This window comes from Bos mutus, chromosome 2 (assembly GCF_027580195.1).
Source record: "Bos mutus isolate GX-2022 chromosome 2, NWIPB_WYAK_1.1, whole genome shotgun sequence".
Taxonomy (NCBI): domain Eukaryota; kingdom Metazoa; phylum Chordata; class Mammalia; order Artiodactyla; family Bovidae; genus Bos; species Bos mutus.
This window is the reverse complement of record NC_091618.1, coordinates 56,657,099-56,682,505: the sequence shown is the minus strand read 5'-3', so window position 1 is coordinate 56,682,505 and position 25,407 is coordinate 56,657,099. Positions and strand designations below refer to the sequence as shown.

General features: G+C 42.7%; 1 protein-coding gene and 1 long non-coding RNA gene across 2 annotated transcripts in view; one reads left to right on the top strand and one right to left on the bottom strand.

Annotated features, from left to right (window-relative positions):
• LOC138992060 (uncharacterized) overlaps positions 1 to 25,407 on the bottom strand; it is a 283,325-nt gene that overhangs the window by 20,487 nt on the left and 237,431 nt on the right. The window lies entirely within an intron of this gene.
• TEX51 (testis expressed 51) lies at positions 11,496 to 14,082 on the top strand. Its single transcript, XM_070381541.1, has 7 exons — positions 11,496 to 11,640; positions 11,790 to 11,864; positions 12,122 to 12,211; positions 12,439 to 12,456; positions 12,540 to 12,623; positions 13,750 to 13,824; positions 13,937 to 14,082. Exons 1-7 carry the CDS (start codon positions 11,496 to 11,498, stop codon positions 14,080 to 14,082), a joined length of 633 nt encoding a protein of 210 aa, XP_070237642.1.

Below are 25,407 nucleotides of genomic sequence, written 5' to 3'. Positions count from 1 at the left end.
GGCTTCAGCCTTTCCCAGAAGAAGCATTTCACTTTAAATTCCTCCCAATTCCAGTCAAAATTCTTTTGATGATCATTAAAATTACATGAGTGGCTTCATGCAACTTTAATGTTCTCTACCAACAAATTCTACAAGAGAAATCCCCCCAGGCATCCCCATTGATCATTTTAAGTAGATACAACAAAGCATTTCAAGACATGACTTTTAACCAGAAAGAAAATGAAATGAATATTTCATTTATGATGGGTCATCTGGTGAGGAATTTTTTATAATTTTTTCATTAAAAAATCAAACAGCTAAATCTAACCTCTTGTAAAGGTACTAACCAAGAAGAAACTACCCTCTTAGATTTATAAAATATTCTTTCAATCAAGGTTCCTTGTAACAAGTGGACAGAATTTACAAGTCAATAACCTCTAAGACAGTTTTGCCAACCAAGTGAGTTGATTTGGTCATGTACTTTGCAAAGACAGATGCTCTTGTAATATTCTACTTGTCCCTAGACCTGTCACTGCTACTACTCTAATATCCCCACAACTCAGCAATAAGGAATCAAAAGTTTCTGTCTGGAATTTGAGAACCTCTCAGAAGAGTACAAGAGACACCAGAAGTTTTACATAAAGCCTGGATCTGGGTTAATTCAAGCCAAAATGTTAATGAGTATTAATGACTTTATGTGCTGTTGTTAGACAATAAAGAATCTGGATGGCCTCTGTCCCTGGTTTGTGGGAGGTAACTTTTAAATCCTTGGAATTTCTGAGTGATAAGAGTGTCTTTGCTACTTAGGGTGGACTTATTGCTGGCTTTATACTAATGAGATGATTCAGGATAGGGGCTGGCCAGTCCGAAAGACTAACCACATGTTTAGAGGGTTGGGACTTTGGGCCATATGAGATCAGCCTGGCCTCCAGAGAGGGCAGATGGAGATTGAGTTCAATCATGTCAGCAACATGCCTACATAAGGAAACTCCCCAAAACACTCTAGACTCTGAGGCTTGGGTGAACTTCCTGGGTAATGATACAAATCAATGTACCAGGATGGCTCATCCTGAGGACACAAAAGCTTCAAGTTGGGCTTTTCCTTATGTGTCTCTCCATTTGGCTGCTCTTGGTAATGCATGCATGTGTGCTAAGTCATTTCAGTCATGTCCGACTTTATACGAGCCCATGGACTAGCCCACCAGGCTCCTCTGTCCTTGGGATTTTCCAAGCCAGGATACTGGAGTAGATTGCCATGCCCTCCTCAAGGGGATCTTCCCAACCCAGGGATCAAACCCACCTCTCTTATGTTTCCTGCATTGGCAGGCAGGTTCTTTACCACTAGCACCACCTGGGCAGCCCACTCTTGGTAATAAAATTGTAATCATAAGTATAGTACTTTTATGAGTTTTGAAAACTTTTCTAGTGAATTATCAAAGCTGAGGCGGTACTGGAAACCCTCATATTTATAGTTAATTGGTCAGATGTGAAGGTGACCTGGCGGCCTTGCCTCCTCCATGCACACAAAGCCCCCATCCCCCTCCACTGTCTGAAGCAAGAGTAGTGAAGGACAGTGCCCTAACCTATGAAGTGCGCAGTAACTCTGGGCAGTTAGCATCAGGACTGCATTGCAGTTGTGCCTCCAACTAAGTTATATTCACATTATAGAGTTCTGGAGAGACAAAATATCCTAACCCAAATTGGTGACTAGTTGGGGAAGAGGAGTATTGGTGACACAGGGTAGATGGTTGGGGTTTAGAGATGGGGTAATAATGTTGAAAACTGAGCCTCTGTACATTGGTGCCAAATCAGATCTCAGAGACAGAATTATGGATTAAGTAGAAAAAATAGCTTTATTGCTTTGCTAGGCAAAAGTAACACAGAGGGCTTCTGCTCTTAAGACTGTAGTCTCCTAATCCAAGGATTTGGTGATGATGCCAAAAGCTCAGCTTCTCTGTTCAGTAAAGTTTAGTTCAGTTGCTCAGTCGTGTCTGACTCTTTGCCACCCCATGGACATGCCACCCCCTGGCAGCATGCCAGGCCTCCTTGTTCATAACCAACTCCTGGAGTTCACTTAAATTCATGTCCACTGAGTCAGTGATGCCATCCAACCATCTCATCCTCTGTCATCCCCTTCTCCTCCCGCCTTCAATCTTTCCCAGCATCAGGGTCTTTTCAAATGAGTCAGCTTTTTCCACCAGGTGGCCAAAATTTGAGTTTCAGCTTCAATACCAGTCCTTCCAATGAATACTTAGGACTGGTTTCCTTTAGGATGGACTGGTTAGATCTCCTTGAAGTCCAAGGGACTCTCAAGAGTCTCCTCCAACACCAGTTCAAAAGCATTAATTCTTCAGTGCTCAGCTTTCTTTATAGTCCAACTCTCACATCCATACATGACTCCTGGAAAACCATAGCTTTGACCTTTGTTGGCAAATTAATGTCTCTGCTTTTTAGTATGCTTTCTAGGTTGGTTATAACATTTCTTCCAAGGAGTAACCATCTTTTAATTTCATGGATGCAGCCACCATCTGCAGTGATTTTGGAGCCCAAAAAACAGTCTGCCACTGTTGCCACTGTTTCTTCATCTACTTGCCATGAAGTGGTGGGACCAGATGCCATGATGTTTGTTTTCTGAATGTTGAGCTTTAAGCCAACTTTTTCACTCTCCTCTTTCACTTTCATCAAGAGGCTCTTTAGTTCTTCACTTTCTGCCATAAGGGTGGTGTCATCTGCATATCTGAGGTTATTGATATTTCTCTCAGCAATCTTGATTCCAGCTTGTGTTTCATCCAGCCCAGCATTTTTCATGATGTACTCTGCATAAAAGTTAAATAAGCATGGTGACAATATATAGCCTTGACGTACTCCTTTTCCTATTTGGAACCAGTCTGTTGTTCCATGTCCATTTACAATTGTTACTTCCTTTCCTGCATACAGATTTCTCAGTAGGCAGGTGGTCTGGTAATCCCATCTCTTGAAGAATTTCCCACAGTTTATTGTGATCCACACAGTCAAAGGCTTTGGTGTAGTCAATTAAAAAGAAATAGATGTTTTACTGGAACTCTTTTGCTTTTTCGATGATTCAATGGATATTGGCAATTTGATCTCTGGTTCCTCTGCCTTTTCTAAAACCAGCTTGAACATCTGGAAGTTCACGGTTCATGTATTGTGGAAGCCTGGCTTGGAGAATTTTGAGCATTACTTTACTAGTGTGTGAGATGAGTGCAATTGTGTGGTAGTTTGAGCATTCTTTGGCATTACCTTTCTCTGGGATTGGAATGAAAACTGACCTTTTCCAGTCCTGTGGCCACTGCTGAGTTTTCCAAATTTGTTGGCATATTGAGTGCAGCACTTTCACAGCATCATCCTTTAGGTTTTGAAATAGCTCAACTGGATTCTATCACCTCCACTAGCTTTGTTCATAGTGATGCTTCCTAAGGCCCACTTGACTTCACATTCCAGGATGTCTGGATCTAAGTGACTGATCACACCACCGTGATTATCTTGGTCGTGAAGATGTGTATTGTATAGTTCTGTGTATTCTTGCCACCTTTTCTTAATATCTTCTGCCTCTGTTAGGTCCATGCCATTTCTGTCTTTTATTGAGTCCATCTTTGCATGAAATATTCCCTTGGTATCTCTAATTTTCTTGACGAGATCTCTAGCCTTTTCCATTCTATTGTTTTCCTCTGTTTCTTTGCATTGATTGCTGAGGAAGGCTTTCTAATCTCTCCTTGCTATTCTTGGAACTCTGCATTCAAATGGGTATATCTTTCCTTCCCTCCTTTGCTTTTTGCTTCTCTTCTTTTCACAGCTATTTGTAAGGCCTCCTCAGACAAGCATTTTGCTTTTTTGCATTTCTTTTCCATGGGGATGGTCTTGATCCCTGTCTCCTATATAATGTTGTGAACCTCTGTCCATAGTTCATCAGGGACTCGGTCTATCAGATCTAGTCCCTTAAATCTATTTCTCACTTCCACTGTATAATTGTTAGGGATTGGATTTAGGTCATACCTGAATGGCCTAATGGTTTTCCTATTTTCTTCAATTGAAGTCTGAATTTGGCAATAAGGAGTTCATGATCTGAGCCACAGTCAGCTCCCAGTCTCGTTTTGCTGACTGTATAGAGCTTCTCCATCTTTGGCTACAAAGAATATAATCAATCTGATTTCGGTGTTGACCATCTGGTGAAGTCCGTGTGTAGAGTCTTCTCTTGTGTTGTTGGAAGAGGGTGTTTGCTATGACCAGTGCATTTTCTTGGCAAAACTCTATTAGTCTTTGCCCTGCTTCATTCCGTATTCCAAGGCCAAATTTGCCTGTTACTCCAGGTGTTTTTTGACTTCCTCCTTTTGCATTCCAGTCCCCTATAATGAAAAGGACATCTTTTTGGGGTGTTAGTTCTAAAAGTCTTGTAGATTTCATATAACCATTCAATTTCAGCTTCTTCAGCATTACTGGTTGGGGCATAGACTTGGATTACTGTGATGTTGAATGGTTTGCCTTGGAACCAAACAGAGATCATTCTGTCATTTTTGAGTTTGCACCCAAGTACTGCATTTCAGATTCTTGTTGACTATGATGGCTATTCCTTTTCTTCTAAGGGATTCTTGCCGGGGTCCAGCCCCGGCTGATCAAAGGGGAGATGGCTTCGGCGAGGATCAGGATACAATAGCTTCAATTAGATATTAATTAGAGATGTAAAGAGTAATAGAATGAGGATAGCTCAGTAGGAAAATTCAGTGGAGAAAAGAGGCTGAGTAGCTTGGTTTATGCGGGAGACCGATAAAACTTCAAGACAAGAAGTTTGCACCACTTACGTAGGCTGCAGGCGTCCTTCCGTTCTCCTGAAGGAGAGGAGACACTGAGGCCTCCCCGGTCAGATCTTAGAAGCCCAGGCAAAATTAATAAGCTTGGTGGATTCCGCGCTCCAGATGGAGACTCAGCCAGAGTTTAAGAGAGAGAGAGACATGGGGAGACCAGTATTTTGAGGAACTGATCCCAATTCTTTATTTTCCAGAGTCTGTTATTATACACTGAGATGTTATACAAAAGTCACGCAGGGACAGCAGTCCTGACTTTTATTAAAGTCAGGTACTTCAAACAAATGTATACCGAGGTCTTAGGGGTGTTACATCATCTTCTGGCCAGGGGGGCCTGCTGACAATTTATGACCCTCTCCTTGTGACAGCGGTCAGTCAACACTTATTTCTCCAGGGGTGATTATTCTTAAAACAGACACCACTCAAATAAAGTTACATTCCTATAGGGTGAGGGTGTAGTGGGTTTTAGTTAAGGAAAGAATTTACTTGGCCTAAGGTCTAACGTGATTTATATCAAAGGTTAATACTTATTTCTTCTATATATTCATTAATGTGTATAAGGGCAGGGGATGTGGAGACTTAGCAGTAAACATTGGCTAACAAATGAAAAACCCTTCACCAATACAATTTCTAATCAGCCCATTATACTTATACTAATAATTTTCTAACTTCTCTAAAGAACCTGTTTTTAGAAGGTTTAAAGCATCTCGTTCCTCTCACGGTTGGGAGGCTGTGAGCAATCACATGTGGCTGGGCAAGCCTGTCAGGCAGGCTAGAGAACCTTCAGAGGAGTTTGTAAGTTGAAACACTCCTGTCATGCCCAGGAATTATTATTAACTGGAGCTCTAAGTTAACTTCTTCTCCAAAAGAGGTGGTGGGGGACAGCCCCCGTAAAGTCAGAGGTGTAGGTGAGAGCACAAAGTAGTAAAGTAGGCAGGCTCTGGTTATGGGGGCAAATGCTCGAGGATTTCCAGGGGGACTCCTGAGGCTCGATCCCGCCTTTGCGTATGTCAAGCCTCCTTCCTCATGACCTTTGCCATGGGCAGAGTGCATCACGCTGGCCCCCAACAGATTCTTGCCCACAGTAGTAGATATAATGGTCATCTGAGTGAAATTCACCCATTCGAGCTTCTCTGTACTCAGTGCCAAATCAAAATTCAGAGACAGAGTTTTGGGTGGGCAGCTGCGACTGGCGCACTAAGCACAGCCAAGAGGAGTTACCCCATGTCCGAGGTCAGGGGCAGAAGCCGAGAGGACCCCATGCCTGAAGGGCAGCGGCCAAGAGAGTTACCCCACGTCTGAGGTCAGAGGCAGCGGCCAAGAGTGCCAGGCTGCGATGGCACAGGAATGGCTGAGAGGAGCTACCCCAAGTCCAAGGTTCAGGGCGGCAGCCAAGAGGAGCAACCCCACGTCCAAGGAGCCATGGCTGCGCAGGCGCAAGAGGCCTAGAGGAGCTATCCCCGTTGAAGGTCAGGAAGGGCAGAGGTGAGGCGATATCCCTCGTCCAAGGTAAGGAGCAGCAGCTGCACTTTGCTGGAGCAGCCATGAAGAGATACCCCATGCCCAAGGTAAGAGAAAGTAAGACGGTAGCTGTTGCAAGAGGGCATCAGAGGGCAGACACACTGAAACCACACACACAGAAAATTAATCAATCTAATCACACTAGGACCACAGCCTTGTCTAAATCAATGAAACTTAGCCATGCCCGTGAGGCAACCCAAGACGGGCAGGTCATGGTGGAGAGATCTGACAGAATGTGGTCCACTGGAGAAAGGAATGGCAAACCACTTCAGTATTCTTGCCTTGAGAACCCCATCAACAGTATGAAAAGGCAAAATGATAGGATACTGAAAGAGGAACTCCCCAGATCAGTAGGTGCCCAATATGCTACTGGAGATCAGTGGAGAAATAACTCCAGAAAGAATGAAGGGATGGAGCCAAAGCAAAAACAATACCCAGCTGTGGATGTGACTGGTGATAGAAGCAAGGTCCGATGCGGTAAAGAGCAATATTGAATGGGAACCTGAAATGTCAGGTCCATGAATCAAGGCAAATTGGAAGTGGTCAAACAAGAGATGGCAAGAGTGAATGTAGACATTCTAGGAATCAGCGAACTGAAATGGACTGGAATGGGTGAATTTAACTCAGATGACCATTATATCTACTACTGTGGGCAGGAATCCCTCAGAAGAAATGGAGTAGCCATCATGGTCAACAAAAGAGTCCGAAATGCAGTGCTTGGATGCAATCTCAAAAACGACAGAATGATCTCTGTTCGTTTCCAAGGCAAACTATTCAGTATCACAGTAATCCAAGTCTATGCCCCAACCAGTAATGCTGAAGAAGCTGAAATTGAATGGTTATATGAAATCTACAAGACTTTTAGAACTAACACCCCAAAAAGATGTCCTTTTCATTATAGGGGACTGGAATGTAAAAGGAGGAAGTCAAGAAACACCTGGAGTAACAGGCAAATTTGGCCTTGGAATACGGAATGAAGCAGGGCAAAGACTAATAGAGTTTTGCCAAGAAAATGCACTGGTCATAGCAAACACCCTCTTCCAACAACACAAGAGAAGACTCTACCCATGGACATCACCAGATAGTCAACACCGAAATCAGATTGATTATATTCTTTGTAGCCAAAGATGGAGAAGCTCTATACAGTCAGCAAAACGAGACTGGGAGCTGACTGTGGCTCAGATCATGAACTCCTTATTGCCAAATTCAGACTTCAGTTGAATAAAGTAGGAAAACCACTAGGCCATTCAGGTATGACCTAAATCAAATTCCTTATGATTATACAGTGGAAGTGAGAAATAGATTTAAGGACCTAGATCTGATAGATGGAGTGCCTGATGAACTATGGACTGAGCTTTGTGACATTGTACAGGAGACAGGGATCAAGACCATCCACATGGAAAAGAAATGCAAAAAAGCAAAATGCTTGTCTGAGGAGGCCTTACAAATAGCTGTGAAAAGAAGAGAAGCAAAAAGCAAAAGAGAAAAGGAAAGATATAAGCATCTGAAAGCAGAGTTCCAAAGGATAGCAAGAAGAGGTAAGAAAGCCTTCCTCAGCGATCAATGCAAAGAAATAGAGGAAAACAACAGAATGGGAAAGACTAGAGATCTCTTCAAGAAAATTAGAGATACCAAGGGAACATTTCATGCAAAGATGGGCTCGATAAAGGAAGGAAATGACATGGACCTAACAAGCAGAAGATATTAAGAAGAGATGGCAAGAATACACAGAAGAACTGTACAAAAAAGATTTTCACGACCCGGATAATCACGATGGTGTGATCACTCATCTAGAGCCAGACATCCTGGATTGTGAAGTCAAGTGGGCCTTAGAAAGCATCACTACGAACAAAGCTAGTGGAGGTGATGGAATTCCAGTTGAGCTATTCCAAATCCTGAAAGATGATGCTGTGAAAGTGCTGCACTCAATATGCCAGCAAATTTGGAAAACTCAGCAGTGGCCACAGGACTGGAAAAGGTCAGTTTTCATTCCAATCCCAAAGAAAGGCAATGCCAAAGAATGCTCAAACTACCGCACAATTGCACTCATCTCACATGCTAGTAAAGTAATGCTCAAAATTCTCCAAGCCAGGCTTCAGCAATATGTGAACCGTGAACTTCCAGATGTTCAAGCTGGTTTTAGAAAAGGCAGAGGAACCAGAGATCAAATTGCCAACATCTGCTGGATCATGGAAAAAGCAAAAGAGTTCCAGAAAAACATCTATTTCTGCTTTATTGACTATGCCAAAGCCTTTGACTGTGTGGATCACAATAAACTGTGGAAAATTCTTCAAGAGATGGGAATACCAGACCACCTGACCTGCCTCTTGAGAAATCTGTATGCAGGTCAGGAAGCAACAGTTAGAACTGGACATGGAACAACAGACTGGTTCCAAATAGGAAAAGGAGTACCTCAAGGCTGTATATTGTCACCTTGCTTATTTAACTTATATGCAGAGTACATCATGAGAAACGCTGGGCTGGAAGAAGCACAAGATGGAATCAAGATTGCTGGGAGAAATATCAATAACCTCAGATATGATGATGACACCACCCTTATGGCAGAAAGTAAAGAGGAACTAAAAAGCTTCTTGATGAAAGTTAAAGTAGGGAAAAAAAAGAAAGAAAGAAAGTTAAAGTAGAGAGTGAAAAAGTTGGCTTAAAGCTCAACATTCAGAAAAAGAAGATAATGGCATCCGGTCCCACCACTTCATGGCAAATAGATGGGGAAACAGTGGAAACAGTGTCAGACTTTATTTTGGGGGGCTCCAAAATCACTGCAGATGGCGACTGCAGCCATGAAATTAAAAGACGCTTACTCCTTGGAAGGAAAGTTATGACCAACCTAGATAGCATATTCAAAAGCAGAGATACTACTTTGCCAACAAAGGTCCGTCTAGTCAAGGCTATGGTTTTTCCTGTGGTCATGTATGGATGTGAGAGTTGGACTGTGAAGAAAGCTGAGCGCCGAAGAATTGATGCTTTTGAACTGTGGTGTTGGAGAAGACTCTTGAGAGTCCCTTGGACTGCAAGAAGATCCAACCAGTCCATTCTGAAGGAGATCAGCCCTGGGATTTCTTTGGAAGGAATGATGCCAAAGCTGAAACTCCAATACTTTGGCCACCTCATGTGAAGAGTTGACTCATTGGAAAAGACTCTGATGCTAGGAGGGATTGGGGGCAGGAGGAGAAGGGGATGACAGAGGATGAGATGGCTGGATGGCATCACTGACTCAATGACCGTGAGTCTGGGTGAACTCCAGGAGTTGGTGATAGACAGGGAGGCCTGGCATGTTGCTATTCATGGGGTCGCAAAGAGTCAGACACGACTGAGCGACTGGACTGAACTGAACTGAGAGTCAATTTACAATATGGTGTTAGTTTCAGATGTACAGCAAAGTGATATAGATACATGTATATAAATATCTCCATTCTTTTTCAGATTCATTTACCATACCGGTTGTTGCAGAATACTGAGTAGAGTTCCCTGTATTACACAGAAAGTACTTTTTGGTTATGTATTTTATATATGGTAGTGTGTACATGTTTATCCCTCCAACCCAACTTTCATTGCAAATAACTTTCTTCCCTCCATTTCCTCTGTTCTTACTTTCTGAAATTTATATTAGCTAGATGTTAGACCTGGACTTCATGGATTATCTAATTTAATCTTTTCCTATTTCTCATCTCTATTATTTTTATACTTCTGGCTAGGAGACTTCTGAAAGCCTATCTCCCAACACATCTATGTAATTTTTTAATTCTTGGTATTATATCTTTAATCTCCAATAACACTTTATTTTCAGACTTTTTTTTTCTACATATAGCTTCTTCTTGTTTGGGGAAAGCAATAGTTTGTCTATTTAGTTATGGTGAGTTTCTAAGTTTTCTTCTGCTTCCCACCATGTCCTTTGTACTCTTTTTTCCTGTGGTTTTTGCTTGCTTTTGTTTGAATTTTTGACATTGTTTTGTCTCTTGTTCACACTTAAAGCACTCCTTAAATGCCTGGTGGCTTTCAGCTGTCCATAGTTCAGCTTGAGGAACTCAAATTGGTTGGAAGCACCACATGGAAGAGGGAAAGCTTATCAGGTGAGGAGTGACAAGGACGCCACTGGCTTTCTCTTTATTAGAGAATAAGGAATTTTGCATCTCTTCAATGCCCACTGCACAAAAGAACTGCTGTCTCAGAGATGACTTCTCTCTCTGTACTTTCATGCACTCCCTATCTACACTGTGCTTACAGTGTCTACTCTGTGATCAGAATAGCTACTGAAGACCCTCTGTTTTGATCAGGCATGAAAACAGTAGCCAGTTTATAAGTGCCATGGAAAAGACATGTGTTCCACAAGCTTCCCACATGGCTGACCATTTCTATGTAGCAAAGTGATTCAGACTCTTTAAACAACCAACCCTCTCTCTATGCTGCTGTCTCCTGGCCCTGCAAATTTCAGCTTGTTGAACTATTCCATAATATGGTAAATGCCACCAAGGGAGCTGAGGACAGATCACAAGGTGGCACAGCCATTTCTCTCGTCCTCACAAGAACCATCACCAATGATGATCAGTGACTCCATCTTCAAAGGAGGATATCAGGGTCCTCACTTTGGTTTGATGCCAAAGCCCTGGTTTGTGCCATTGTAAAAGGAAAGAGTCAATTTTGACTCTTCTGTGCTAGATCTGTTTCTTTGGCAACTTTGGTTATTACAGTCACACATAATGGCTTGCCTCAGAGAATCCCGCCCCTCTGCCTGACTGGTAAGCTGAAGTGCCTTTGTTCAGAACCCTGTCTGCCTGTGGATGGCAGAAGGAAGAAATTTACACAACTCCTTGCCTGAGGTTTGCCATTCTAGGAGATACTTGTAAGATTTTACTTTCTTTCCTCACCTCCCCCCATCTCTGATCCTTAAAAGAACCTGGCACACAGACCCCAACAAGATGGTTATTTGAAACACTAGTGTGCCAGCTTCACAGACAACCAGCTTTCTGAATAAAGTTGTCTTGTGCAGCCAGCAGAACAAGCTTGGACTCAGTAACGCCATAACTGGCTTTCACCTTACCCTGTGGAATTTACTTTTGTTCTGTAAAACGAATGTTGTTTCCAGGGGGACAGGGTGTCAGCATTCTATGTGGAACTGCCAGGCAAGGTGGTAAGGGCACCAGAGGAAAACCCCAGAAGATGCTGCTTCTCTTGCTCAGCTGTCTCCTGCCCACCACCAATGGGAAGAACTGCCTCCAATGCTGGCAAGAGCTGCCTGCACTGATAGATTATGACCTGCAGATTCTTTGGGGCACTCCAGGGCCACCCGCAGAGCTCTCCCAAAGCCTCCATTCCCTATTCATGGACAATCAGTCTTCTCCTGAAAACTCGTACCTTGGTGAGGCACAACCAGGAGACCCAGGGATCAGGGCTGACCCCTTTACCTGGCCCGGCGTCTTAATCCTCTAACTTTGTCCCAAACCCCATTCTCAGGTCAAGACCATTTGGAGGAAGCAGCAGGAACGTTATTCACTCACATAGATAAAGCCATTAAGAAGCTTCGAGATGGTGAGGAAGCTTAGCATCCTAGGGCCCCAGGGCTTGGGTTAACAACACCTGATCCTCCAAGGCATTCCCTGAAGACCACTGGCATGTGGTGGGGCAGTGTTGTGAAGGGTGGGATTGGACACAACATCTATCTGTGTGCTGTACAGAATTTCTGTCTGAAAAAACTGGTTTGAATTCCTAATATTAAGAAAGTTAGGTTATTGATTCCACCTATGGAACAGACAGCAAAAACACCCCTTCCTTCTTGCTCCATCCAGATAAACCATCACTTTTGGAAGAAGTTCGTGTCCTGAAGCAGCAATTTTCCAAGGAGCTGGAGGATGTATCTGAGGGGCTGAAGGACAAGGGTGAGAGGTGGGGCTGGCCCCTGCTCATCACCCAGCCCTTCACTTCCCAGAGTCCTGATGAGACAGAGTCCAATCTGCAGCCCCCTTTGGGCCCTTCCCCTGCCCTTGCCTGGGGCACCTAACCACACTTTCTCGCAGCTGTGATTCCTGCTCACACCCCAGTCCCTCCCAGCTCTGTCTGCCTCCCCAGAAACTCAGTCTCTCTACCATTTCACCCTCCTGGGCAGCCTGCAATGAATCCTGTGGTGAGTATTTTGGGGACCAGGTCTGGGTGAGAGGTGAGGGGCACCTGACTCTCTCTAAGGCTCCTACCCATTCTCTCTCATAGACATCCGCTCCACATTGGAGGTAATCAGTTGCACCACATGCCAGAAACACTTCCTTACCTGCCAAGACCCTGCTGTCTGCCCAGGTCAGTGGTCAACCAACCATCTTGGCCTCCAGCCTCCCCGCCTCCACTCCAGGTCCGTTGTTGTCTTTGCCTGGAATGTCTTCTTCCTCTGTCTACCCCTGATCCCTTTGTGCTGCCCATCCTCCCTGGGGAACTCCCAGGATGTCTGCATTCCACATGTCCAGCTTCAGAGCCATAGAGCCATCTGCCTCTAGGACATGTTCTCAGGGGGCCTGTCAGGTCCCTAAAGTCAACATGCCTGGGGACATGTCCAAATCCATCTCAACTCCCCCAGATCTACTCTTCCTTCAGGCCCCCTCTCAGCAAATGTCTCACTCAAGTCCTCAACCTCCTAAACCAGGAGTCTCCCTCCCTTACTCAGAGTATGTAGTCACCAGGTCTTGCTAAAGAATTCTTCAACATGTTACCATATGATCCTTCCAACCTCCTCTTCTCAGACAGCCTCACCTCTTACCTGGATTTTGGCAGAATTTCCTAACTGGCCTCCCTGCCTCTCCTGGTCACCTCTCACTCAGCAATCAAAGAACTCTCTCTCTCAAGGAGCCAATCTACCTATGACACTCCCTGTTATAACTTTCAGTAGCTCCCAGTGGCCCCCAGATAAAGCACACCCACCTAGGGAGGCCCTGCTTGCCTGTACCCTCCCCTGTCTTCCCAGACACACAGAGCTGCTGACACGCTGGACAGACAGCTTCATGCTTCTGACCTTGAACACTCTGTGTCCTCTGCCTGGAACACAGTTTGGCTCCTTGACCATCTGAACTGAACTACTAGTCTTTCAAAGTCCAGTTCAGAATTCCTGTTTCTTAAGAAGCTTTTCATGACTAGCTCTGAGCTAGTCAACCCAGAGCTCATTGACCCTCCCAGTGATCATTCAGCCCGTGCCCTGCCCTGCTCTGTTCCCCTGGGACACCACAGCAGACTCTTTGGTTTCTCTCCCTCCTGAAGATCAGGGACCCTGTTTCACTCATCTCTAGATGTAGGTGGGCATACAGTAGGTGCTCAGTGTCTACAAACAGATGACCGAGTGGGTGAATAAAAGAAGGAAAGAATGCAGCCTCCTCTTGGAGCTGAGATGGCCCTGTCTGCTCCCTAATCACTGGCTCTCCCTTTCCCCCTCTCCCAGGAGCATGGACTGGGAAGAACTTCAGGTGGGCTATGGGCATCGGCATCGCTCTGCCCCTGGCGACCCTAGCTGGAGGTGGGTGAGTGCCTGCTGCAAGCCCCATGTCCCCAAGGAAGGCACGCCTACAGCTTGACTGACCCATCTCCACCCTGTTTCCTGGCCCAGATGTTACATTTTCTGGCTCAAGAAGAAGAAAAAGAAGGAGGAGGAGGAGGCACAAAAGGTCCTGGGACATCCAGGATCCCCGAGGAGGGAAAGCTGTGTCTGCTTGGGGATAGCAAGTCTAGAGGCCCCAAGTCTGGTTCCCTGGGCCTGGTTTCCAAAGGAGTGTAGGATCGAGGGCTGGGACTCAGGAGAGCCACCATCAGCCCCCAGTGTGAGCAGACCCATCCAGGGCCAGGCGCCCGGGACAGAGCAAGAGCAAAGCCCTCAATCTCCAACTGACCCACAAAGTGCTCCCTGCCCATAGCTGTCATCATCCCTCTGCAGCACCCACCTTTACCCTTCACCACCCTGCTACCTGACTGCACAGACTCCCAACAATCCCCCTGGTCCTCTGCTCCTGGTTGGGTTTGGCCAGCTGGAGGTCAGAGGCAGAAGCAGGCCTGCTTCTCCTCTCTTGGCAGGGACCAGCTGGCCACTTGTCATCTTCAACTGAACAAAGGTCCCAGCTGCTGTCAGGAAGCTCTCTTACCTCTGGGTTTTGGTAACTCTACCTGTCCCGACCCCTCTACCTGGGGTAGTAACAGCTCTGAAGTTCTGAGGCCCAGGAAACTGCATTCTCTGTTGAGGTTTCTCTACACCCATGCTTTGTAAATGTCTTTTATTAAAACACCCTCCTCATACTCTGATGCCCTGTGCCATCCGCTTCCTGCTGGACCCTGCATGGATGCAGCCGGCACTATGATCCTCCCCACATGGGCCCACAAGGACTGTCCATGTCCTCAACCTCTTCCCGCCAGCCCAACACCCTTCCCTCTCAGAAAGATCTCTCTCCTAGTCCCAGAAGTGGTAACCACAGGATCACACTAACCTGTCCTGATTTCAACACCAGAGTTGAGGGCAGCAATGGCCTGGGCCCCGTGAGGCGTTCCCATGTCTGGGTATGGAAAGCATGAAGTGCAAGTGTTAGTTGCTCAGTCACATCCGACTCTTTGTGACCTCATGGTCTGTAGCCGGCCAGGCTCTTTGGTCCATGGGTGTGGAAGAGAGGAGGTAAGAGGCCAGTAGGAGGCCCCAGCAAGAGCAGGGACTAGCAGAAGAACCCCAGAAAACAGGTTCCAAGTCACATCAGTAGAAGACCTCACCTGGGAACACCCAAGTTGCCAGAGGATCACAGGTGCTGCCAACAGTGAACTTTACTTGAGACCCTGAGGCACAGCTCTGCCCTTTCCCCTCAACCCTGTGCCCCTTCCCACTAATCCCCCAGCCTCTCAGTTTTGGTTCAGGCTCTCGCTGGAGACTGAATGGGAGGCCACACCCAGATCTAGGACCCTGGTCTGCAGGTTGGCTCACAGGAGTGAAAGGAAGCAGGTCTGAGACCAGAGCTATGGATAGGCAGCCCAGACCCTGGACTCAAATCCTGACTCTAATGTTGAGGTTCTGGTTTCCCCTCTCTGCATTTGTTTCCCCTCTGAGCACAGAGCAGGGGATGCAATGTTCTAGCCAGGCTGGTATGCCCACTGGGTTCGTAACTGCCATCCCATATTTGCTCAGGCTGTGGGTCCAAAATCAATGCCTCATCCCCTTCCCCTTCTACAGTCCACTGAACTCCTGCTGGCGCCCATGGCCCATCTCCTAAAACAGGGTCTCTTGTCCCCTTTGGTTCTACTGGTGTTCCCTCCTAAGAGCTGGCAGCCAGGCTGGAAGTAGGCTGACTTCAGCATCACCATCCAGCAGTAAGACTCACTGGGCGGGGGCAGGGAGGAGAATGCAAGAGACCAAGGTGAGACATAAACAGAACAGAACGTAAACAGCAGCCTGGGTGGGAAGCACCATGGCCAAGGGCAGCTGTGGGTACCCAGCTGCAGGCATCTCCAGCTCACCACACCAGGAATCCAGGAAGGCCTACTGGAGGTGGTGTCTTCAACTGCGAGAGGGCCGGGAAGATGGAAGGGAGGGAGGAGTGTTTTCACTAAGGATCCAGCATTACAGAGAGGAGGTACAGAAGACCTTGAAAGAGTTCAAGAGCCCCAAGAAACGTGGCTGGAGGGAGAGGCCCAGATAAGAGGCTGGTGACAGGGAGGATAACAGGGGATCCCAAGCCCATGTGGGTCCAAAGCAAGCCTGAGAAAAAACCTACGTGGGACTCCTGGCACAGTAGGCAGGTAGGGCAGGCTAGGGGAGAGGCAGCAGAGGGTTTTGTCAGACGCAGACCGAAGTCCCCAGGGGGGAAGAGTCCGTAGACGTAAGATGTTGGGAAAAGTTGTACGATCAGGACCTACTCGTAGCCATTCTGAATGACTGGGCAGAGCCCCAGTTGCTGTCATGGAACTCCAGGGATCTGTGGCTCTCTGCATGTCTGTGAAAGCCGGTTGCCACCTAGGACATAGAAAAAGTCAAACTCCCTTGGCTGTGATTTGTTTTCCTATTTGTATTTAAATTGGGACTTAGACTACTACCTCAAATGAATCAGAGCAACTGTTTTCTGGTGCCTGCAGTAAAAGCAGGAAACCCTGGTATAATTTATATGAAGTACGAGTTTGTGTGTTTGTATGCATATATCTCTTATCAACAGATTTTTTATTATTTGTGGGCATATTTGCATGAAAACTAGATATACTGCTTTCTGCTGGAGTAGAAACATTAAGGACTTTTGGGTCAGGCAAATGTTGACCAAAACACAGGCTCTGGAGGACTCCTGCTTCTGACTGTGACAGGCAGCTCAGAGCAGACCAACACTCCCACCAAGGGCAACTATAAATAAAGCATGTCCAAAGAGCAGAACAAGACAGGAAGTCTGTTTAGGACACCAGATGAGGTCCCCAAGTGAAGAGAGCTCTGCAGTGAGCCCATGCCCTTCCATGACTGTCCTAGGGCCTTTCAGGCTGAGCAGATCAGGTTAAGAGGCAGGCTGAAGTGCTGGGCCAAGGATGACTGCCATGTTTGGAGCAGCCAAGAGAATTTCAGCAATACCATGGGACCGCAAATTTACAAGTTGGAGTTCTAGCTTGCCCACACAGAATGAGAGGTCCCTGAAAGCAGGGCAATGCTTTCAGAAAGCACTGTATTTCTTCCTGTTCCTCCAAGGTGCATCCCTATTCTTAAGCAGCACAGGCTTAAGATTGCTAAAGACAAAGAAATCAAGCAGAAAGGATCTGAAATACAATTTATCAGAGATTGGAATGCTAGAGAAATAAAAGTTGGCATTCACAACTCACATAGGAAGACAAACTTTGATAAATACCCCAAGGTATTGGTTACAAAGGTTATAGCTTAAAAGAGGGAGTGTTACAGTGGCAGACTAATCCTTACAAAGGATGGAGCTCAGACTGATGGCCCCTCAGTCTCTGACAAAACTGAAGAGACCTGTTCTTCCTCCATATCACTGCTGAAGGAAAGAGTAAATACTTTCGGAAGGAAAATGATACCATCTAGAGCCACTACTATTTCATTTATAGGGTCTAGTATTCAATTAAATATTAACAGGCACAGAAAAATAAGATCAAGAAAAAAAGCAGATAATAGAAATAAGTCTACAAGGGATCTATATATGAGAGTTATCTGTTATAAATTTTAATAACTGGATGAATGCATCCAAAAATATTTTTTTTCCGATTTCCAGATAAAATTGACATTATGACATTGTGTTAGTTTAAGGAGTATGTGTTGATTTTATATACTTATATATTGCAAAGTAGTTACCACCGCAGCATTAACTATCACTTCCATAAAGTCACATAACTACCTTTTTGTGGTGAGAACATTTAAGATCTACTCTCTTAGCAAGTTTCAAGTATATAATACAGTATTATGAACTATAATAACCATGCAGTAGTACATTAGATCTTTAAAACTGATTCATCTTTTAACTAGAAGTTTGTACCTTTTGACCAAAGTCTCCCTATTTCGCCTACCCTCTAACCTCTGGCAACACCATTCTACTCTGTTTCTGTGAGTTTGTTTTCTAAAGATTCCACATAAAAGTGATATTGTATAGTATTTGTCTTTCTCTGTCTGACTTATTTCGCTTAGCATAAAGCCTTCATGTTTCCATCCATGCCTTCATGTTTCCATCCATGTTACTGAAAATGGCAGAATTTCCTTCTTTCTCATGGCTAAATAACATTCCATTGTCCATTCATCTGTTGACAGACTCTTGGGTTGTTTCCTCCTCTTGGCTATTGTGAATAATGCTGCAAAGAATGTGGAAGTGCAGACATGTCTTCAAGAGGCTGTTTTCACTTCCTTTGGAAATATAACCAGAAGTGGGATGTATGGATCATATGGTAGTTCTAATTTTCATTGTTTAGGATCCTCCATGCAGTTCTCCATAGTGGCTACACAAATTCATATTTCCACTGAAAATACATCAGGGTTTCCTTTTTTCTACATCCTCACTAGCACTTGTTAATTCTTGTCTTTTTGATAATAGCCATTCTAATAGGTGTGAGGTGATATCCCATTGTTTAGATATTCATTTTCCTAATGGTTAGTGATGCTGAGCACCTTTTCATGTCCTTGTTTGTAAGTGTTTAGAAAATGTCTATTCAGATCTTTTACCCATTTTTAATTGAATTGTTTGTGTTTTTTCCATAGTTACATGAGTTTTATATATTTTGGATGCTAAGCCCTTATTAGATATGAATATATAATTTGCAAGTATTTTCTCCCATTCCATATGTTGCCTTTTCATTTGTTGATGGTTTCTTTTGCTGTGGAGAAGCTTTTAAGTTTGATATAGTCCCACTTGATTATTTTTGTTTTTATTGCCTTTGCAAAAAAAAAAAAAATCACTGCTAAGACCAACACCAAGGAGGTTTTTTCCTGTTTTTTGTTTGTTTGTTTAAGAGCTTTAGAGACTCAGGTCTTATTTTCAAGTCTTTAATCCATTTCAAGTTAATTTTTGTGAGTGATAAGATTGGGGCCAGTATCAATCTTCTGCATGCAGTTATGTAGTTTTCCCAGCATTATTTATTGAAAAGCTATATTTTCCCTTTGACTACACTTGGCTTCTTTGTCAAATATTAGTAGACTATATATGCAAGAGCTTATTTCTGGACTGTCAACCTGCTCCATTAGTATATGTTTGTTTTTATGCCAGTATCATACTGTTTTGATTACTATAGCTTAGTAGCACGGGAGAAGGCAATGGCACCCCACTCCAGTACTCTTGCCTGGAAAATCCCATGGACGGAGGAGCCTGGTAGGCTGCAGTCCACGGAATCGCTAGGAGTCGGACACGACTGAGCAACTTCACTTTCATTTTTCACCTTCATGCATTGGAGAAGGAAATGGCAACCCACTCCAGTGTTCTTGCCTGGAGAATCCCAGGGATTGCAGAGCCTGATGGGCTGCCGTCTGTGAGGTCGCACAGAGTCAGACACGACTGAAGCGACTTAGCAGCAGCAGCAGCAGCAGCAGTAGCACAGTTTGAAATAAGGAAGTGCTATGCCTCCGACTTTGTTTCTTCTCAATATTGCTTTGGCTATTTTGGTTGGTTGTGGTTCCACAGAGATTTTAGGATTGCCATTCTCTTTCTGTGGAAAACGTCATTGGAATTGATTTTATGGATGGCTTTGAGTAGTACGGACATTTTAACAATAGTTATTCTTTCAATTCAAAAACATAAGATCTCTGCATTTGTTCATGTCTTCTTCAATCTCTGTCATGAAAGTATTATAGCATTTAGTGTATACATCTTTCATCTGCTTAAATTTATTCCTAAGTATTTTTTTATGCTATGGTGAATGGGATTTTTCATATCTTTTTCAAATATAATGTTGTTAATGTATAGAAAAGAAATAATTATGTCTGTTAATTTTGTATCATGCAATGCACTTTACTGAATTCATTGGTTAATTCTAAAAGGTTTTTGGTGGGATCTTGGGATTTCTATGTATAAGATCAGATCATCTGTAAGCCAAAACAGTTTTACTTCTCCCTTTATGATTGGATAGGGCTTCAGTGGCCCAGATGGTAAAGAACCTGCTTTCAATGCGGGAGACCCAATTTCAAACCCTGGGTCAGGAAGATTCCCTGGAGAAGGGAATGGCAACCCACTCCAGTATTCTTGCCTGGAGAAGTCTATGGACAGAGGCTATGGTCCATGGGATGGCAAAGAGTCGGACACGACTGAGCAACTAACACTTTTCACTTTCTGATTTAGATAATTTTATTTTTTTTCTGCCAGATTAGTCTGGCTAGGACTTCCAATACTAAGTGTTAAGTGGACATTCTTGTCTTGTTACAGATGTTAGAGGAAAAACTTTCAATCTTTCACCTTTCCGTATGGTGCTATCTTGGGTTTGTCATGTGTGGCCTTTACGTTAAAGTATGTTTCTTCTATATCAAATTTGTTAGGTGTTTTTAATCATGGAAAGATGTTTTGTCAAATGCTTATTCTGTATCTATAGAGAAAGTTTTATGATTTTTACCTTTCATTATAATGTGGTATACACATTAATTGATTTTCATATGTTGAACCATCCTTGCAACCCAAAGATAAATCCCATGTAATCATGGTGTACAGTCCTTTTAATGTGATGGTGAATCTGATAGTACAGCCACTATGGAGAACAGTGTGGAGATTCCTTAAAAAACTGGAAATAGAACTGCCATACAACCCAGCAAAATGTACTAGTTGCATTCCCACCAACAGTGTAAGAGGGTTCCCTTTTCTCCACATCCTCTCCAGCATTTATTGCTTGTAGACTTTTGGGTCGCAGCCATTCTGACTGGTATGAAATGGTACCTCATAGTGGTTTTGATTTGCATTTATCTGATAATGAGTGATGTTGAGCATCTTTTCATGTGTTTGTTAGCCATCTGTATGTCTTCTTTGGAGAACTGTCTGGTCTAGTTCTTTGGACCATTTTTTGATTGGGTTGTTTATTTTTCTGGAATTGAGCTGAAGGAGCTGCTTGTATATTTTTGAGATTAATCCTTTGTCAGTTGCTTCATTTGCTATTATTTTCTCCCATTCTGAAGGCTGTCTTTTCACCTTGCTTATAGTTTCCTTTGTTGTGCAAAAGTTTTAAGTTTAATTAGGTCCCATTTGTTTATTTTTGCTTTTATTTCCATTACTCTGGGAGGTGGGTCATAGAGGATCCTGCTATGATTTACATCGGAGAGTGTTTTGCCTATGTTTTCCTCTAGGAGTTTTATAGTTTCTTGTCTTACATTTAGATCTTTAATCCATTTTTAGTTTACTTTGGTGTATGGTGTTAAAAAGTGTTATAGTTTCATTCTTTTATAAGTGGTTGACCAGGTTTCCCAGCACCACTTGTTAAAGAGATTGTCTTTTCTCCATTGTATATTGTTGCCTCCTTTGTCAAAGATAAAGTGTCCATAGGTGCGTGGGTTTATCTCTGGGCTTTCTATTTTATTCCACTGATCTATATTTCTGTCTTCGTGCCAGTACCATACTGTCTTGATGACTGTAGCTTTGTAGTATAGCCTGAAGTCAGGCAGGTTGATTCCTCCAGTTCCATTCTTCTTTCTCAAGATTGCTTTGGCTATTCTAGATTTTTTTTGTATTTCCATACAAATTGTGAAATTATTAAGTTCTGGTTCTCTGAAAAATACCATCGGTAGCTTGGTAGGGATTGCATTGAATCTATAGATTGCTTTGGGTAGTATACTCATTTTCACCATACTGATTCTTCCAATCCATGACATGGTATATTTCTCCATCTATTTGTGTCATCTTGATTTCTTTCATCAGTGTTTTATAGTTTTCTACATATAGGTCCTTTGTTTCTTCAGGTAGATTTATTCCTAAATATTTTCTTCTTTTCGTTGCAATGGTGAATGGAATTATTTTCTTAATTTCTTTTTCTGTTTTCTCATTGTTAGCGTACAGGAATGCAAGGGATTTCTGTGTTAATTTTATATCCTGAAACTTTACTATATTCACTGATTAGCTCTAGTAATTTTCTGGTGGAGTCATTAGGGTTTTCTATGTAGAGGATCATGTCATCTGCAAACAGTGAGAGTTTTACTTCTTTTCCAATTTGGATTCCTTTTATTTCTTTTTCTTCTCATTGCTGTAGCTAAAACTTCCAAAACTATGTTGAATGTTCCTGACTTTAGGGGAAATGCTTTAAACTTTAGAGGATAATGTTTGCTTTGTATTTATCATATATAGCTTTTATTATGTTGAGGTATGTTCCTTCTATGCGTGCTTTCTGAAGGGTTTTTGTCATAAATGGATGTTGAATTTTGTGACAGACTTTCTTGGCATCTATTGAGATAATCATATGTTTTTTACCTTTCAATTTGTTAATGTGGTGTATCCCACTGATTGATTTGTGAATATTGAAGAATCCTTGCATCCCTGGGATAAAGCCCACTTGGTCATGATGTATGATCTTTTTAAAATGTTGTTGGATTCTGTTTGCTAGAATTTTATTAAAGATTTTTACATCTATGTTCATCAGTGATATTGGCCTGTAGTTTTCTTTTTTTGTGGCATCTTTGTCTGGTTTTGGTATTAGGGTGATGGTGGCCTCATAGAATGAGTTTGGAAGTTTACCTTCCTCTGCAATTTTCTGGAAGAGTTTGAGTAGAATAGGTGTTAATTCTTCTCTAAATTTTCAGTAGAATTCAGCTGTGAAGCCATCTGGTCATGGGCTTTTGTTTGTTGGAAGATCTCTGATTACGGTTTCAATTTCTGTGCTTGTGATGGATCGTTTAGATTTTCTATTTCTTCCTGGTTCAGTTTTGGAAGGACATACTTTTCTAAGAATTTGTCCATTCTTCCAAGGTGTCCATTTTACTGGCATATAGTTGCTGATAGTAGTCTCTTATGATCCTTTGTATTTCTGTTTTCTGTTGTGATTTCTCCATTTTCATTTCTAATTTTGTTGATTTGATTCTTCTCCCTTTTTTTCTTGATGAGTCTAGCTAATGGTTTTGTCTATTTTATGTATCTTCTTAAAGAACCAGATTTTAGCTTTGTTGATTTTTGCTATAGTCTCCTTTGTTTCTTTTTCATTTATTTCTGCCCTAATTTTTATGATTTTTTTCCTTCTACTAACCCTGAGGTTCTTCATTTCTTCTTCTTCTAGTTGCTTTAGGTGTAAAGTTAGGTTATTTATTTGATTTGTCTCTTGTTTCTTGAGGTAAGCTTGTATTGCTATGAACATCCCCTTAGGACTGCTTTTACTGAGTCCCATAGGTTTTGGGTTGTTGTGTTTTCATTTTTATTCATTTCTACATAAAAATGAATTTTGATTCATTTTGATTTCTTTTTGATTTTTTTTTTATTTCTTCTGTGATTTGTTTGTTATTCAGAAGTGTGTGGTTTAGCCTCCATACGTTTGTAATTTTAATAATTTTTTACCTATAGTTGACATCTAATCTTACCACATTGTGATCAAAAAAGATGCTTCAAATGATTTCAATTTTTTTAAATTTACCAAGGCTAGATTTATGGCCCAGGATGTGATCCATCCTGGAGAAGATTCCATGCGCACTTGAGAAAAAGGTGAAATTCATTGTTTTGGGGTGAAATGTCCTATAGATATCAATTAGGTCTAACTGGTCCATTGTATCATTTAAAGTTTGTGTTTCCTTGTTAATTTTGTTTAGTTGATCTATCCATATGTGTGAGTGGGTATTAAAGTCTCCCACTATTGTTGTGTTACTGTTAATTTCCCCTTTCATACTTCTTAGCATTTGCCTTACATATTGTGGTGCTTCTATGTTGTGTGCACATATGTTTATAATTGTTATATCTTCTTCTTGGATTGATCCTTTGATCATTATGTAATGTCTTTCTTTGTCTCTTTTCACGGCCTTTATTTCAAAGTCTATTTTCTCTGATATGAGTACTGCTACTCCTGCTTTCTTTTGGTCTCTGTTTGTGTGAAATATCTTTCTCCAGCCCTTCACTTTCAGTCTGTATGTGTCCCTAGGTTTGAGGTGGGTCTCTCGTAGACAGCATATATAGGGGTCTTGTTTTTGTATCCATTCAGCCAGTCTTTGTTATTTGGTTGGGGCATTCAACCCATTTACATTTAAGGTAATTATTGATAAGTATGACCCCGTTGCCATTTACTTTGTTGTTTTGGGTTCGAGTTTATAAACCTTTTCTGTGTTTCCTGTCTAGAGAAGATCCTTTAACATTTGTTGAAGAGCCAGTTTGATGGTGCTGAATTCTCTGAGCTTTCGCTTGTCTGTGAAGTTTTTGATTTCTCCTTCATATTTGAATGAGATCCTTGCTGGGTACAGTAGGATCTGTACTACAATCTGGGTTGTAGGTTTTTCTCATTCATCACTTCAAGTATGTCCTGCCATTCCCTTCTGGCCTGAAGAGTTTCTATTGAAAGACCAGCTGTTATCCATATGGGAATCCCTTTGTGTGTTATTTGTTGCTTTTTTCTTGCTGCTTTTAATATTGCTCTTTGTGTTTGATCTTCGTTAATTTGATTACTATGTGTCTTGAGGTGTTTTGCCTTGGGTTTATCCTGTTTGGGACTCTCTGGGCTTCTTTTACTTGGGTGGCTATTTCCTTCCCCATTTTAGGGAAGTTTTAAACTATTATCTCCTCAAGTATTTTCTCACAGCCTTTCTCTTTGTCTCCTTCTTCTGTGACTCCTATGATTCGAATGTTGGGGTGTTTAACATTGACCCAGAGGTCTCTAAGATTGTCCTCATTTCTTTTAATTCTTTTTTCTTTTTTCCTCTCTGCTTCATTTATTACCACAATTCTATCTTCCACCTCACTTATCCTATCTTCTGCTTCAGTTATTCTACTGTTGGTTCCCTCCAGAGTGCTTTTTGGTCTCAGTGATTGCATTATTCATTATTTATTGACTCTTTTTTATTTCTTCTAGGTCCTTGTTAAGCATTTCTTGCATCTTCTCAATCCTTGTCTCCAGTCTATTTATCTGTAACTCCATTTATTTTTTTTCAAGATTTTGGATCATCTTTACTATTATTATGCTAAATTCCTTTTCAGGTAGACTCCCTATCTCCTCTTTTGTTTGGTTCGGTGGGCATTTATCATGTTGCTTTACCTGCTGAATATTTCCCTGCCTTTTCATTTTGTTTAGATTGGTATGTTTGGAGCAGCCTTTTGTATGCTGGAAGTTTGTGGTTCCTTTTTATTGTGGAGGTTCGTCCCTGTGTGTGGGGTTGGATGAGTGGTTTGTCAAGGTTTCCTGATTAGAGAAGCTTGCTTTGGTATTCTGGTGGGTGGAGCTGGATCTCTTCTCTCTGGAGCACAATGAAGTGTCCAGTGGTGAGTTTTGAGGTGTCTCTGGATTTGGTGTGACTTTTGGCCACCTGTATTTTAATGCTCAGGATTATGTTCCTGCATTGCTGGAGAATTAGCTTGGTATGTCTTGCTCTGAAACTTGTTGGCTCTTGGGTGGAGCTTGGTTTCAATGTAGGTATGGAGGTTTTTGGATGAGCTCTTGTCGATTAATGTTCCCTGGAGTCAGGAGTTCTCTGGTGTTCTCAAGTTTTGTATTTAAGCCTCCTGCCTTTGGC

Excerpts from the sequence above, each read along its gene's own strand:
- TEX51 (XM_070381541.1), top strand. The coding sequence starts at position 11,496 with ATGCTGCTTCTCTTGCTCAGCTGTCTCCTGCCCACCACCAATGGGAAG. Across the intron at positions 11,641-11,789 it reads ACCCGCAGAGCTCTCCCAAA|GTCAAGACCATTTGGAGGAA; the intron begins GCCTCCATTCCC and ends CCCCATTCTCAG. Across the intron at positions 12,624-13,749 it reads AGACCCTGCTGTCTGCCCAG|GAGCATGGACTGGGAAGAAC; the intron begins GTCAGTGGTCAA and ends CCCCTCTCCCAG.